We start from the raw sequence: 17,071 nt of genomic DNA, 5'->3' as shown, positions 1-17,071 counted from the left end.
AGTACTGCAGGAACTAAGTACAGTCATTGATAGACCATTATTTTTAATCTTTAAAGAGTCCATAATAACAGGGTCTGTACCACAGGACTGGCGTATAGCAAATGTGGTGCCAATATTCAAAAAAGGGGCAAAAACTGAACTCGGTAATTATAGGCCAGTAAGTTTAACCTCTACTGTGGGTAAAATCCTGGAGGGCATTCTAAGGGATGCTATACTGGAGTATCTGAAGAGGAATAACCTCATGACCCAGTATCAGCACGGGTTTACTAGGGACCGCTCATGTCAGACTAATTTGATCAGCTTCTATGAAGAGGTAAGTTCCGGACTGGACCAAGGGAACCCAGTGGACGTAGTGTATATGGACTTTTCCAAAGCTTTTGATACGGTGCCACACAAAAGGTTGATACATAAAATGAGAGTAATGGGGATAGGGGAAAATATGTGTAAGTGGGTTGAGAGCTGGCTCAGGGATAGGAAACAAAGGGTGGTTATTAATGGAGCACACTCGGACTGGGTCGCGGTTAGCAGTGGGGGTACCACAGGGGTCAGTATTGGGCCCTCTTCTTTTTAACATATTTATTAATGACCTTGTAGGGGGCATTCAGAGTAGAATTTCAATATTTGCAGATGACACTAAACTCTGTAGGGTAATCAATACAGGGGAGGACAATTTTATATTACAGGATGATTTATGTAAACTAGAAGCTTGGGCTGATAAATGGCAAATGAGCTTTAATGGGGATAAATGTAAGGTCATGCACTTGGGTAGAAGTAATAAGATGTATAACTATGTGCTTAATTCTAAAACTCTGGGCAAAACCATCAATGAAAAAGACCTGGGTGTATGGGTGGATGACAGACTCATATTCAGTGGCCAGTGTCAGGCAGCTGCTACAAAGGCAAATAAAATAATGGGATGTATAAAAAGAGGCATAGATGCTCATGAGGAGAACATAATTTTACCTCTATACAAGTCACTAGTTCGACCACACTTAGAATACTGTGCACAGTTCTGGTCTCCGGTGTATAAGAAAGACATAGCTGAACTAGAGCGGGTGCAGAGAAGAGCGACCAAGGTTATTAGAGGACTGGGGGGTCTGCAATACCAAGATAGGTTATTACACTTGGGGCTATTTAGTTTGGAAAAACGAAGACTAAGGGGTGATCTTATTTTAATGTATAAATATATGAGGGGACAGTACAAAGACCTTTCTGATGATCTTTTTAATCATAGACCTGAGACAGGGACAAGGGGGCATCCTCTACGTCTGGAGGAAAGAAGGTTTAAGCATAATAACAGACGCGGATTCTTTACTGTAAGAGCAGTGAGACTATGGAACTCTCTGCCGTATGATGTTGTAATGAGTGATTCATTAATTAAATTTAAGAGGGGACTGGATACCTTTCTGGAAAAGTATAATATTACAGGGTATATACACTAGATTCCTTGATAAGGCGTTGATCCAGGGAACTAGTCTGATTGCCGTATGTGGAGTCGGGAAGGAATTTTTTTCCCCATGGTGGAGTTACTCTTTGCCACATGGGTTTTTTTTGCCTTCCTCTGGATCAACATGTTAGGGCATGTTAGGTTAGGCTATGGGTTGAACTAGATGGACTTAAAGTCTTCCTTCAACCTCAATAACTATGTAACTATGTAATGTAAAGCCCAGCTCTGCCCCTATTTCACACTATTTTTATCTAATCTTTAAAAAACGGGGTGATAGGTTCCCTTTAAGCTTAAGATTAATAGGGGTGCCCAAACTTTTTCATATGACTGTACAATAAATTATTAATGATAAAAATGACATAAAAAAACAAAACACCAGCACATATTAATATAAAGAAGTATAAAGCCATAATGTGTGAATAATATAGTAAATACAAAAATAATCTACAAATTGACATACAACATAATTACAATAAAGAAAAATAAAGAAAAATTAATAAAATATTAGTAATAGTGAACCAACAAGAATAAATGTGAAAAAAACATATAATAAAAGTGTTTCCAATATATAAATTTTCTCCAGATGGACTCTTTTTTCAAATTCATGCAGTCTTCCAATCTGAATCACTCTTGTTATATACAGAATAGTAAGCCTAAGATGCTAAAGACAAAGAATACATTTTTTAGAAAGACATTTAACCGACATATAAATCCCTCATATAAAGAGATAAAAATAAATAAATTAAAAAATAATAAAAGCAAAAAGAGAACAATATACATAAAAAAACAAAATATCTCATAATATACTTATTAATTATTCAATATATAAAATATATATAATACATATGATAATATGCAGAGAGGCTAATGAACAGCGACGAGGGACCGCGACAAACTACAAGAAGCTAGAGAAACCCCATTGGTCATTAAGGCCGAATGGCTTCATCGTTCTAAGTGTCGTTATCCAACGACACTCCTACTGTACCAACTTATTCATCAAATGACCATCACGAGCCCCTAAGTGAACAACATCAATACCCTTCACTTGCATGTCAATGGTACCCACTGAATGAAATTCCCGATAATGAGAGGGTATTGTTTTTAATTTGGCAACTTCTTCTTTATTCAGGTCCTCAGGACCTATCAATCTAGCCGCTCGTATATCCCTTATATGCTCCAAGATACGTACACGTAATTGTCTCGATGTGAGGCCTATATAAATAAGCCCACATGGACAAGTGATGTAATACACCACAGATGTCGTTTTGCAATTAATAGGGTGTACAATCCTAAAAGTATGGGAATTCGAGGAGTTCACAAACGTATCAGTCTTGACCATATACCTGCATGCACTGCAGTCACCACAGGGTCGTGAGCCCCAAGCAGGTCCTTTAGAGTTGAAAATAAATTGAGACCTCGGAGGAATATAATGACTATGTGTGATCATCTCACCTATGGTCTTGTTCCTCCTTGCAACGATCCGTGGTGTATCCTCAACCAATTTGGTCAATTCTGGATCCTCTTTCAATATAGGCCAGAATCTATTCATGATGTCACCCATGTCCCTCCATCTGCTATGATAATTGGTGATAATCCACAGACATGGCTCCTCTTTTCCCCATACTTGATCAAGGAGAAGACTGTTACGGCTCCTGTCTTTGGCTTGTTGATATCCTTTCTCAACATCCTCCATCTCATAGCCACGACAAAGAAATCGTAACTTCAAGTCTTTAGCCTGATTCTCAAATTCCTCATCGGAGTCACAAATCCTTCTGGCTCTAATAAATTGTCCTTTAGGGATTGCCCTAATAGTGTGTCTTGGATGTGCAGATCTTGTGTGTAGCAAAGAATTTGTGCTCGTTTCCTTGTGATAAATGGTACTGTGGATATTACCCAATTGGTCAACAGAAAGTTGAAGGTCCAGGAAATCTATTTTACTCTCCGCCACTTTAAAGGTAAACTTGATATTCCAATCATTGGCATTAAGGTATGTCAATAAGTCATCCAATTCACTTCTGCTCCCCTGCCAAATAACAAGGACATCGTCGATAAAACGCATCCAACTTAAAATGGTTGGGCCCAATACACTAGATGAATATGATAACATATATTCACGTTCCCAATGGCCCATAAGTAAGTTTGCGTATGAGGGCGCAAAGCACGCCCCCATCGCCACTCCCCGTTTTTGTTTGAAATAACGGTCCTTAAAAGTGAAGTAATTGTGAGTAAGCGCGTATTCCAATAACTCCAAAAGGAGTTCCAATAAATCCAAATCTATACCCTTATTCATCAGAAAAAATCTAACAGCCGCAATGCCTTTCTGGTGCTCAATACAGGTATATAGTGATTCTACGTCACCAGAGATAAGCAACATATCCGGTTCAAAAGTGATACCCTGCAGTCTCCGTAGTACATCACCAGAATCTTTAATGCATGATGGTAATTCCACCACAGATGGCTTCAAATAGTAGTCCAAGAAACGAGAAATCATCTCATTCAATCCACCACACCCGGAGACAATAGGTCACAATAGGTCTCCCAGGTGGGTTCGAAAGACTCTTATGGACTTTAGGTAAAAAATATATGGTTGGAACCACCGGAAAGGCAACCCATAGGCCTTCCCGTACTGTTGGTGATGCACTCATTTTCCAGTGCAACATCAAGGATATGAAATAGCTGCGTCTGAAAGGTGGATGTGGGGTCCGATGCCAATCTCTCATAACAAGTATCATCATTTAGTTGTTTAAAGGCCTCTTTCTCATATAATTGTTCTGGCCATACCACCACATTACCACCCTTATCCGCAGGCTTGAATACAACCTGCTTCATATCCTTGAGTTCCTGTAGGGCCTTTCGTTGCATAGGGGTCAAATTATCATATGGTCTTCTAGTCTGCAACTGATATAGTTCGTTACAGACCATTCTCACAAAAACCTCAATAGAGGAGTTCAAAGTTATTGGTGGAAATGTTTTGGACTTCTTTTTAATAAAATCAGGAAACTTATTAAACTTACCCTGCTCTGATTCCTGTTGTTCAAAAAGAAGACTTTCTAATACCCGGAGCGCTTCCAATTCCGCCTCTGTAGAAAAAGGTGTATTATTCTTACTATGGAATTTCTTCAAAATAAGTTTACGGGCAAAAAAATACATCCTTAATAGCCACAAAAGTGTCAAAATTAGATGTTGGGCAAAATGTTAAACCCAAGGTCCAAACAGATTGCTGAGCTGGTGTAAGAACAATATCAGACAGGTTGATTACCTTAAGCTCATTGCCTTGTTTGAAATCCTGGAATTTATTATTTTTGTTGTGACCATTAGTCATCTGACGAGTGTTATAACGTCTCAGATCCATCGCTGGTTCCCTGATCCTAGTACTGGCTGAAACATGCGATGAGCTACTTGAGATGGAGGTAACAGAGTTTGTTCGAGAGCGATTTTGTTGTAATTTCCATCTATATACCCTTTTAGTATCATAATCCACCTGGTCACGCTGAAATTTCCTCCTCCCATCTGATATAACTTTTATTAAGATCTTCCTCAAAAGCACCCAGCTCAGTAACAGTCAATTTATTCTTTAACTTCTCCTGTAGAGGTTGTATTTGTCCCTCCAATAGTTCCAATTTCTTCTGATCAAATGAAATCAATAATTCCAAAAACACTTTGGAACATTTATCACATGCCGCTTCCCATTTCTGTGTAATAGCCGTATCCTCAATGGGGAATGAGGGGAAAACCTGGACCCATAGTCCTCGTGGAACCAGTCCACGTTGCAAGTACTGTTCCAATGTTTTACAATTCCACCATGTCTTGGTGCGTTTAAACAACAAGTCCCTCAGTCGCTGCCCATCAACCTCAATGCCATCATTATTCTCTTTAGTCTTATCTGAATTGCTTCCAAATATCTAATATATAATTGCCTAGAATACTACTTCCTGCAATTTGTGCCAACTTCCGTGGCTTTGTCCGGAGCTAATGTCCGGAGCTAATGTCCGGAGCTAATGTCCGGAGCTAATGTCCGGAGCTAATGTCCGGAGCTAATGTCCGGAGATAAGTGACGTCACCAGTGTCCTACACCCAGGCAGAGCACAGGGGCCCCAGGCAGCATATGGGGCCCCAGGCAGAGCACAGTGGCCCCAGGCAGAGCACAGGGGCCCCAGGCAGCATATGGGGCCCCAGGCAGAGCACAGTGGTCCCAGGCAGAGCACAGGGGCCCCAGGCAGCCTATGGGGCCCCAGGCAGAGCACAGTGGCCCCAGGCAGAGCACAGGGGCCCCAGGCAGCATATGGGGCCCCAGGCAGAGCACAGGGGCCCCAGGCAGCATATGGGGCCCCAGGCAGAGCACAGTGGCCCCAGGCAGAACATGGGGCCCCAGGCAGAGCACAGGGGCCGCAGGCAGAGCACAGGGGCCCCAGGCAGCATATGGGGCCCCAGGCAGAGCACAGGGGCCCCAGGCAGAGCACAGGGGCCCCAGGCAGCATATGGGGCCCCAGGCAGAGCACAGGGGCCCCAGGCAGAGCACAGTGGCCCCAGGCAGAGCACAGGGGCCCCAGGCAGAACATGGGGCCCCAGGCAGAGCACAGGGGCCCCAGGCAGCATATGGGGCCCCAGGCAGAGCACAGGGGCCCCAGGCAGCATATGGGGCCCCAGGCAGAGCACAGTGGCCCCAGGCAGCATATGGGGCCCCAGGCAGAGCACAGTGGCCCCAGGCAGAGCACAGGGGCCCCAGGCAGCATATGGGGCCCCAGGCAGAGCACAGTGGTCCCAGGCAGAGCACAGGGGCCCCAGGCAGCTTATGGGGCCCCAGGCAGAGCACAGTGGCCCCAGGCAGAACATGGGGCCCCAGGCAGAGCACAGTGGCCCCAGGCAGAGCACAGGGGCCCCAAGCAGAACATGGGGCCCCAGGCAGAGCACAGGGGCCCCAGGCAGAGCACAGGGGCCCCAGGCAGAGCACAGGGGCCCCAGGCAGCATATGGGGCCCCAGGCAGAGCACAGTGGTCCCAGGCAGAGCACAGGGGCCCCAGGCAGCCTATGGGGCCCCAGGCAGAGCACAGTGGCCCCAGGCAGAACATGGGGCCCCAGGCAGAGCACAGGTGCCCCAGGCAGCATATGGGGCCCCAGGCAGAGCACAGTGGTCCCAGGTAGAGCACAGGGGCCCCAGGCAGCCTATGGGGCCCCAGGCAGAGCACAGGGGCCCCAGGCAGCATATGGGGCCCCAGGCAGAGCACAGCGATATTTTGGACCACTGTGCGGTGTTTCAGACCCCCTGTGTGATGTCTGGGGCCCTGTTCTTAAGTATATTAAAGATTAAAGTAATGTATATTAAAGTATATTATAGATCAAATTTGACACGTTTATGAGCACCATTGAGTGATATACTCAAGAATGACATCATTTTTCAACATTTTATGGTTTCAAACTGTAAACACTCAGAGTTTTTTTTACTTCAACCAGAAAACCTTAACGGTTCATAAAAAACTTGACTGTTCAGGATATGATAAAAGTCATAGTATTCTGAATCTTTAACTTATAAAGATACCTTTACATGGGGTGATTATTGGTTCCAGAGAGGCTTTCGGCCGATAATCGTACACATGGCGTACACATGACACAGGACAATACAATATAAACGTTCAAAGGTAAACACTGATAACATTAAAATCTAATATATAATTGCCTAGAATACTACTTCCGGCAATTTGTGCCAACTTCCGTGGCTTTGTCCGGAGATAATGTCCGGAGATAAGTGACGTCACCAGCGTCCTACACCCGCTCAGGGTGGACAAAGATATATGCCTTCGTGGTGCGCGGCACTTTTCTGATTGGTTGCCGCCTGCCGCGAGCGACCAATCAGAAATGTGCCGTACTGTCAAGAATTGTCAAGAGCTGGTGAGTGCAGCCATTTTTTGTTCTTTCTTACTATTATTTATTAATTGTATTATTCTTACATTTGAATAAATAAAGTATATATGGATTCTAGACTCCTGATTCTTTAGAATCGGGCTGCCATCTAGTAGTAGATAATTGTGTAAGCCAGTTGGTGTCCCGGCTTTTATAATCCATTGTAGGTAAGGTTCCTCCTAAAAAACAGAATAAACTTTAAACCAAAAAATATAGGAGACTGCAGACAGACAGTCACTGGCGCTCTGTAGTACACTGGGGGTAAGGTCAGGGGATGACGTGTATAGTTGTGTGTCATCAGCGTAAAGATGGTACTGAAAGCCAAATCTGCTGATAGTCTGTCCAATTGGAGTCTTGTAGATCAAGGCATTACATTAGTGGGGGAGTGGACAGAGTTCTGATTATGCATATAGTGTATTGTTTTTCTGTCATGCTTTATCTAAGCCACCAGCAGGACAATAGAGTTGTCATCTCACATTAATTTACATCCACTTCCATGAGAAAACCCCATCCCAAGGGGAAACTGAAAAGAAAAATGCAAAAAACATTACCAAATATTTTTATGTAAACAGTTTTTTTTTCAAAATCACAATCAAAATTTAGAAAGGATCCCTTTAATTGAGTTGGGCATTTTCCAAGTTTCTTGTCACTTCCTTGAAGAGAAGGGATGGTGCACTCCTACTCAGCCTGGACCTGTAGTTGTAACATAGCAAGAAATGTCTGCAACAAAAACAAGAACTTTTGTAAGGATTTTTGCTTAGTAAATATCTTGCACTGGGCATACTTTATACTAATGACGCTGCCAGAACTACTGTATATGAATGCTACATTAACCCTTGTAAGAGTGTACTAGAGTGCAGGGTTGAGTATGTCACCACGGAACAGACAGACCAACAGTTGAGGGGTTTAATAACAGGAATCAGGTTCTCCTCACAGGGAGGAAGCAGTAGAATATAACTAGCAATAAAACAGTGCAAAAATATGGGAGTCAAACAGTGTAACAGAATTAAGCAGGATTTCTTGAGAAAAAGAACACTTATCAGTCTGATGAGGACTTGCTTCAAGGGTCGTCTTCTCCAACGTAGGCACAGAGAAACAGCGGCACTTGTCGTCCCTCTGTTGTCCGTGGGCTGAGTAGTCTCTAGGAACCCGCTACCTGAGGTTTTGGGAGTTAATGTGATATGCACAGGCTCTGAGTCTTTAGCTTTTACAGCACAGCCTTTCCTGGGAAAACGATGGTCAGTCTATTATTAAGTCTCTCACCAGGAATCAAGGGCTCTGCACTGATACCGTGGGTAACAGGGGTCACAGTCTCTGTACTGATACCGTGGGTACCAGGGGGTCACAGTCTCTGCATGGGCCAATGTCTCTGCACGGGTCTCAAAGCGCCCCTCTCCAGTCACAGCAGAGTCTGCTTTCATGTACTCACAAGATGCAGTCTTTCTGGGCAATCTCCCTGCATTTGTCATCTGACCAGGAGCCCTCTCTCTCTCCTGGAGCGCAGCTGCATCCTGCACTGACCGCTACACATGCTGCTCTGCCACTTGCACGTGCGCCTTTCCCACTCTCTGCCTGGCTTCCTTCCTGTCCCAGTCTCTAAGTCTGTCACCCGAGGAGACTGTAGCACAACTCAATGGTTCCAAGCACGGAGCAGAGAAGGTAACCGCCCCCGGACTCTTCTTGTGTTCCACCTCCTTACAAGAGCAGCAGACATCAATGCCCAACGCTATCCAATGCATGTGCAACATGCTGTGTTCACTGTGGTAGACTTGTTACATGAGCATTTGAACATTTTCCGCTGATTCATACACATCACACGAGACCTAGCGTGCAGGTTTTCAGGCTTCACTGATCTGTAACTAGTGTTTATTTTAAAGACCATATCCCATAAAGCTAAGTTTATCTTCTGCAAAAAAATAAAGCTAAATTGATATGAAAACCAATCATCTTTATGTCTTATGTTGTACTGTAGCTATTAATGGTATAATATATCTTGTAGGCTTATCATGCTGTGGGTAATTTTCGGGCATCCTCAGAGGACACTTCTCCAAAGACTGCCAGCAAGGATCCTCTGCGTGCTTTAACTCATCGCGGACATGAGTCTGTGTACCAAAATAAATCTACAAGCAATGATGAACTCAATCCTCATCCTCGAACCCAGCCAACACAGCGTCAGGTTTGTGAAATACACCTCATTGATAGCTAAGTGTAAACTACATTTGCATTCTTAATACTAAAAAAAACCAAATGTGGAGTACGTAGTATGTAATAAATTGACAAAAAGAGCACTCCGTAATTTTAACTTTGGTTGGAATTTCTCCTGACACATTGAGGTCTCCAATGCTCACAAGATCTTCATTTATTTGTAATTGTTAGATCACATCTTTTTTCTCATAATCTATTGATATTCTATCAAAGTCTTCAATGGGAAAACCCCATGAAGATGCACAATCTTTAAAGGTTGCTGTTGAAGATACAGGTGCTTCTCACAAAATTAGAATATCATCGAAAAGTTAATTTATTTCATTTCTTCAATACAAAAAGTGAAACTCATATATTATATAGAGTCATTACAAACAGAATTATCTATTTCAAGTGTTTATTTCTTTTAATGTTGATGATTATGGCTTACAGCCAATGAAAACCCAAAAGTCATTATCTCAGTAAATTAGAAAAATTCACAAAAAACACCTACAAAGGCTTCCTAATCGTTTAAACAGGTCCTTTAGTCTGTTTCAGTAGGCTCCACAATCATGGGGAACACTGCTGACTTGACAGATGTCCAGAAGGCAGTCATTGACACACTCCACAAGGAGGGTAAGCCACAAAAGGACATTGCTAAAGAAGCTGGCTGTTCACAGAGTGCTGTATCCAAGCACATTAATGGACAGTTGAGTGGAAGGAAAAAGTGTGGAAGAAAAAGGTGCACATACAACAGGGATAACCGTAGCCTTGAAAGGATTGTTAAGAAAAGGCCATTCAAAAAATTGGGAGAGATTCACAAGGAATGGACTGCTGCTGGAGTCATTGCTTCAAGAGCCACAACAATGTCACGGGGAGTCTAGGTGGGCAAGAGCTAATGACCCAGGCCCCTGCAATTTCCCTCAGACTAGGGAAATCCTGACTGACCCTCCACCTAGAGTTTACACTGATGGTGTGCATGTCTAGGCCTCCACCCTCACCCTGTCTCCTGTTTCAACCCTAGGCTGAACCCACCACCCAGTGAAGAGATAATACACCAATACCCACAGTTAGCACAGACAAGGATAACGGAAAATATACACCACGCCGCAGTCACTCAGGAATACACTATAAATGCACAGGGCAAAATAAATACAAATATTGGAAGGAGTAAATAGGACAAAGGGAAATACACCACCAGATACGATACTCCAACTCCTAGCTCACCACTCCAGACCGAGATAACCAAGCACAAGACAGAAGCTATAATCGGCGACGCCCAATGTTCAGAAGAACTATTTAAAGGCAGAGGGCGTGGCCCAGCTTCCAATCCGAGCACCAGCTAAAGTAACCCCGGACCAGCTAGATAAAATCTAGCCGGACGCCACTGAGCACATAGTGGACAAAAGCGGAATTACCACTGTCTGTCGAACGCCCTGGTATGAACAGCGTCCGACATGACAGTACCCCGCCTTCTACGAGGGACCCCAGGGCCCTCATGGCTTATAGGACCCGGCTTGTCCGGATGATGGCGGTGAAACATACTGACCAGCCGGTCCGCATGAACGTCCGAGGCTGGTACCCAGGACCTTTCCTCAGGCCCATAACCACGCCATTGTACGAAGTACTGTAAAGTGCGGCGCACTACACAAGAGTCAACCACCTTGGAGACTTCGAATTCCAAATTACCATCCACCAAGACTGGAGAAGGCATAGGTGTCGCGTCCACAAGACCCACTATCTTTTTTAGCAACGATCTGTGGAACACGTTGTGTATCTTATACACCGTAGGAAGCTCCAATCGGTACGCTACAGGGTTAATGACGGCGGCGACCCTAAATGGACCAATAAACCTTGGACCCAATTTAAGGGATGGTATTTTGAGTCTTATGTTTTTTGTGGATAACCACACCCAGTCGTCCACACTCAGGTCCGGACCTGGCACACGCCTACTGTCAGCCACATGTTTGTACCTAGCACCCACACTCAACAGGCGCTGTTTAACTCTCCTCCAGACTGATGACAATTGTGCTCCTAACTGGTCTTCCTCCGGAACGCCGGAAGAGCCCCTCTGACTCAAAGTACAAAATTGAGGATGTAGCCCATAAACACAAAAAAATGGAGACTCCCCAGACGACTCCTGGTGGTGATTATTGATGGCAAACTCAGCCAAAGGAAGGAACGTAGACCACTCCTCCTGGTTATCAGAGACAAAGCAGCGTAAGTACTGTTCCAAATTTTGTTTCATACGCTCAGTCTGACCATTCGACTGAGGATGAAACGCCGAAGAATGAGACAACTTGATCCCCAGCCGGGAGCAAAATGCTTTCCAAAATTTTGCCACAAACTGAGTACCCCTATCAGACACGATGTCAGACGGGACCCCGTGAAGTCTGACCACCTCCTGCACAAATACCTGAGCCAGAGTCTTAGCGTTAGGCAACGAAGGCGAAGACACAAAGTGCAACATTTTTTGAAAACCGATCAACAATCACCAAGATGACCGTGTTCCCAGCTGAGGAGGGCAAATGAGTGATGAAATCCATGGAGATTTCCGTCCATGGCTTACTAGGTACCTCAAGAGGAAGTATTGTGACAACAGGACGGGAGCGGAGCGTCTTAGCCCTAGCGCACGTGGTACAAGCTGACACATATGAGACCACGTTCTGTCGGATCTTGGGCCACCAAAACCGACGTGACACCAACTCCAAGGTACCTCTAACCCCTGGATGGCCAGCCAGGACAGCATCATGATGCTCCGCCAAAACCTTTAAGCGGAGATGAAGCGGTACAAAAGATTTGCTGATGGGAAGCTCAGATGGTACCTCCTCCTGAGCCTCGGCAATCTCAGCCTCAACCTTGGTAGTGAGAGCCGAAACCACAACACCCTTTTGGAGGATGGGTACTGGATCCTCCCGAGGTTCTCCCCCCGGAAAACACCTGGACAGAGCATCCGCCTTAGTGTTTTTAGACCCCGGTCTGTAAGTGACAACAAAGATGATCCGCGTGAAAAACAATGCCCAGCGAGCCTGCCTGGGAGACAGACGCTTGGCAGACTCCAAATAAAGCAAATTCTTATGATCGGTAATAACAGTAACCTGATGAACCGACCCCTCCAAAAAGTGTCGCCATTCCTCAAAGGCCAACTTGATTGCCAACAACTCCCTGTTGCCAATATCGTAGTTACGTTCGGCGCATGGACGCAAATCACTCAAAGATGAGCCTTGTGATAGTACCGCCCCCACACCAACCTCAGACGCATCGACTTCCACAACAAAAGGTTTTGATATGTCTGGCTGCACAAGAATGGGGGCTGAAACAAAAGTGTTCTTAAGAAATTCAAATGCGCGCACAGCAGCCTCAGGCCAAACGGAGAAACTGGTACCCTTTTTAGTCAGTTAGCGGCTTAGCAATGATGGAAAAGTCCTTGATAAATTTCCTATAGTAGTTAGAAAACCCAAGGAACCGCTGAAGTGCTTTCAGGTTATCAGGCCGTTCCCAACGCAGCACCACTTGCACCTTAGCGGCGTCCATTTTAAAACCAGAAGCAGACACAATATAACCCAAGAAAGGCAACTCTTGAACAGAAAATACACATTTCTCAAGTTTAGCATACAGCTTATTCTCTCTGAGAAGCTGTAACACCTGCCTGACATGATCTAAATGAGTATCACGGTCGCAAGAATATATGAGGATGTCATCTAGGTACACGATAACGAATTTCCCCAAAACATGCGAGAACACATCATTAATGAAATGTTGGAACACTGCAGGTGCGTTAGTCAACCCAAATGGCATCACCAAATTTTCAAAATGACCCTCAGGGGTATTAAAAGCCGTCTTCCACTCATCACCTTGATGGACTCTTATGAGGTTGTACGCCCTCCTGAGGTCAAGCTTGGTAAACCATGTAGCACCTGCCACCTGATTGAACAAATCCGGTATCAATGGCATAGGGTATGGATCACGAACCGTAATCTGGTTTAACTCCCTGAAATCCAAACACGGGTGTAATCCGCCATCTTTCTTCTTCACAAAGAAGAACCCTGCTGCCATAGGCGAGGATGAAGGCATGATGTGCCCTTTGCTCAAACTTTCAGCAATGTAATCCTTTAATGCTTGTCTCTCCGGACCAGAGATGTTAAACATCCTTGCTTTAGGCAATTTGGCCCCTGGTTTAAATCTGATAGTACAGTCATAGGGCCGATGTGGTGGCAACTCTGAACAACCCTTCTCAGAGAACACATCCACAAAATCCAGAAGTGACTCCGGAACGCTTGAAGTCACAGCAGACACACATGTGGCCAGGCAATTCTCCTGGCAGAACTTGCTCCACTGAATTATGTCCTGAGTTTTCCAGTCAATTACCGGGTTGTGCATAGGCAACCATGGAAAACCCAAAACCACCTGAGCAGGAAGATTCCTGAGCACCTTACATGTAACCTGCTCGGAATGTAGAACCCCAATGTGGAGTTTCACCTCAGCCACAAACTCAGTAATCTCCCCCTGTGAGAGAGGAGCAGCATTGATGGTGACCACGCGGATAGGATGAGGCAGTTTTTCAATCCTAAAACCTGCTGTGCGCGCAAACTCCTCATCAATGAGATTTGTGGTTGAGCCACTATCCACAAAAACAGTAATTGGCAGCTCACTGCCAGCGATAATAACCTTAGCAGGGAGCATGCATTGAGAAACCACCATGGAGGATATACATAAGCTCAGATTGGCCTCCTCCACACCCTCTGAGCTTAGAAGTTTTCCGCCGTTGCGTTTTTCTTAGACAGCAGAGGACAGATGTTAATAAAATGACCAGTTTTACCGCAGTAAAAACAGGCTCCCTGCTTCCTGAGCTCAGGGGCTCGACGCTTCACATGTGACACCCCTGCGATTTGCATAGGCTCCGTGGGCTCACCTGCAGCAACCTCACGTGAACCTAAACCCTCTCCCATAGGCGGTGTCTCATGCTCCCCCTGACGCAAACGGCGATCAATGCGGACAACCAGACTCATAGTGGAATCTAGAGAAGCAGGAGTCTCGTACATCAGAAGGGCCTTTTTAACCCTTCCAGAAACCCCATGAATAAACTGACTCCGCAGCGCTGGATCATTCCACTGTGTGTTGACCGCCCAGCGATGAAATTCAGAACAGTAATCCTCTGCAACTCGCTCTCCCTGGCGAATAGTGCGTATCTTAGATTCTGCTAGAGCCATTCTGTCAGGCTCATCGTAAATGTTTCCAAGAAAGGAACAAAAACTCTCCACAGAGTCAAATGCAGCAGAATCAGATGGCAAAGAAAACGCCCATGCTTGGGGATCCCCGCTTAACAATGACAACACCAGGCCCACACGCTGAGCCTCATTACCCGAGGAGATCAGGCGCATACGGAAATATAGTTTGCAAGCTTCACGAAAAGAAACAAATTCACTGCGTTCCCCAGCAAACTTTTCAGGCAAAGGAAACTTAGGCTCAGCAACTCTACCTGTCGCTCCAGCTTGCACATTAGATACTGCTAGTCCCTGTTGCTGCACTGCCCCCCTCAACTCAGTGACCTGTAGGGACAGCGCCTCCAACTGGTGGGTTATGGAAGTCATGGGATCCATGACAAAAAAAAAAAAAGGAAACCCCCTTTTTTTTTTTTTTTTTTTAAGGCCGATTATAATGTCACGGGGAGTCTAGGTGGGCAAGAGCCAATAACCCGGGCCCCTGCAATTTCCCTAAGACTAGGGAAATCCTGACTGACCCTCTACCTAGAGTTTACACTGATGGTGTGCATGTCTAGGCCTCCACCCTCACCCTGTCTCCTGTTTCAACCCTAGGCTGAACTCACCACCCAGTGAAGAGATAATACACCAATACCCACAGTTAGCACAGACAAGGATAACGGAAAATATACACCACGCCGCAGTCACTCAGGAATACACTATAAATGCACAGGGCAAAATAAATACAAATATTGGAAGGAGTAAATAAGACAAAGGGAAATACACCACCAGATACGATACTCCAACTCCTAGCTCACCACTCCAGACCGAGATAACCAAGCACTAGACAGAAGCTATAATCGGCGACGCCCAATGTTCAGAAGAACTATTTAAAGGCAGTGGGCGTGGCCCAGCTTCCAATCCGAGCACCAGCTAAATTAACCCTGGACCAGCTAGATAAAATCTAGCCGGACGCCACTGAGCACATAGTGGACAAAAGCGGAATTACCGCTGTCTGTCGAACGCCCTGGTATGAACAGCGTCCGCAATGACACACATACAGACGTATCCAGGACATGGGCTACAAGTGTCACATTCCTTGTGTCAAGCCACTCATGACCAATAGACAACATCGAAGCGTCTTACCTGGGACAAGGAGAAAAAGAACTGGACTGTTGCTCAGTGGTCCAAGGTGTTGTTTTCAGATGAAAGTAAATTTTACATTTCATTTGGCAATCAAGTCCCAGAGTCTGGAGGAAGAGTGGAGAGGCACACAATCCATGCTGCTTGAGGTCTAGTGTGAAGTTTCCACAATCGGTGATTGTTTGGGGAGCCATGTCATCAGCTGGTGTAGGTCCACTGTATTTTACCAAGACCAAAGTCAGCGCAGCCATCTACTTGGAAATTTTAGAGCACTTTATGCTTTACTCTGCTGAAAAGCTTTTTGGAGATGGAAATTTCATTCTCCAGCAGGACTCATCACCTGTCCACACTGCCAAAAGTAACAATACCTGGTTTAAAAACAACAGAATAATAATAATAATAATCTTTAGTTTAATATAGCGCTAACATATTCCGCAGCGCTTTACAGTTTGCACACATTATCGTCGCTGTCCACGTTGGGGTTCACAATCTAAATTCCCTATCAGTATGTCTTTGGAATGTGGGAGGAAACCGGAGTACCCGGAGGAAACCCACGCAAACACGGAGAGAACATACAAACTCTTTGCAGATGTTGTCCTTAGTGAGGCTTGAACCCAGGACTCCAGCACTGGTATCACTGTGCTTGATTGCCCAGCAAACTCGCCTGACCTTAACCCCATGGGGGTATTGTCAAGAGGAATAATAATAATTTTTATTTCTATAGCACCAACATATTACGCAGCACTTTACATTTTAAAGGGGACTTGTACAAACAATAAAAGACAGTACATCATAAAAATAATCACATATACAATACATACCAAGAGGAATCAGGGCCCTGCTTGCAAGCTTACAATCAGTGAGGAATTAGGGGAGACACAAAAGGTTGATGGAAACAATTGCTTGTATTGTACGGACCAGCCATAATGTAAGAAATTGGGTGTTTAAAACTGCATGAATCTGTTATCAGCCACAATATGTAAAAGTACAGACACAGAGGGCTATTAAATGCATAAAGCGTGTGAGAACATGATACAAGGAACCTGATTATGGTAAAAATTTTGAATGGGCAACACAGGGATAGTTAAATAAATGTGTTGAGACGGTAGGCCAGTCTGAAGAAATACGTTTTTAGGGCACACTTAAAACTGTAGGTATTGGGGATTAATTGAATTATCCTGGGTAGTGCATTCCAAAGAAT

General features: G+C 44.8%; 1 protein-coding gene across 2 annotated transcripts in view; it reads left to right on the top strand.

Moving 5' to 3' along the window:
• Positions 1 to 17,071, top strand: part of PLPPR3 (phospholipid phosphatase related 3) — a 479,615-nt gene that overhangs the window by 457,813 nt on the left and 4,731 nt on the right. For both annotated transcript variants that reach the window (XM_077254403.1, XM_077254393.1), the window contains one exon: positions 9,345 to 9,521. In XM_077254403.1, coding sequence (XP_077110518.1) covers positions 9,345 to 9,521 — 177 coding nt within the window. The remainder of the gene's footprint in view (positions 1 to 9,344; positions 9,522 to 17,071) is intronic.

The sequence above is a fragment of the Ranitomeya variabilis genome, chromosome 1, assembly GCF_051348905.1.
Source record: "Ranitomeya variabilis isolate aRanVar5 chromosome 1, aRanVar5.hap1, whole genome shotgun sequence".
NCBI lineage: Eukaryota > Metazoa > Chordata > Amphibia > Anura > Dendrobatidae > Ranitomeya > Ranitomeya variabilis.
Note: the sequence above shows the minus strand (reverse complement) of the source record. Positions and strands in the feature narration are given on the sequence as shown.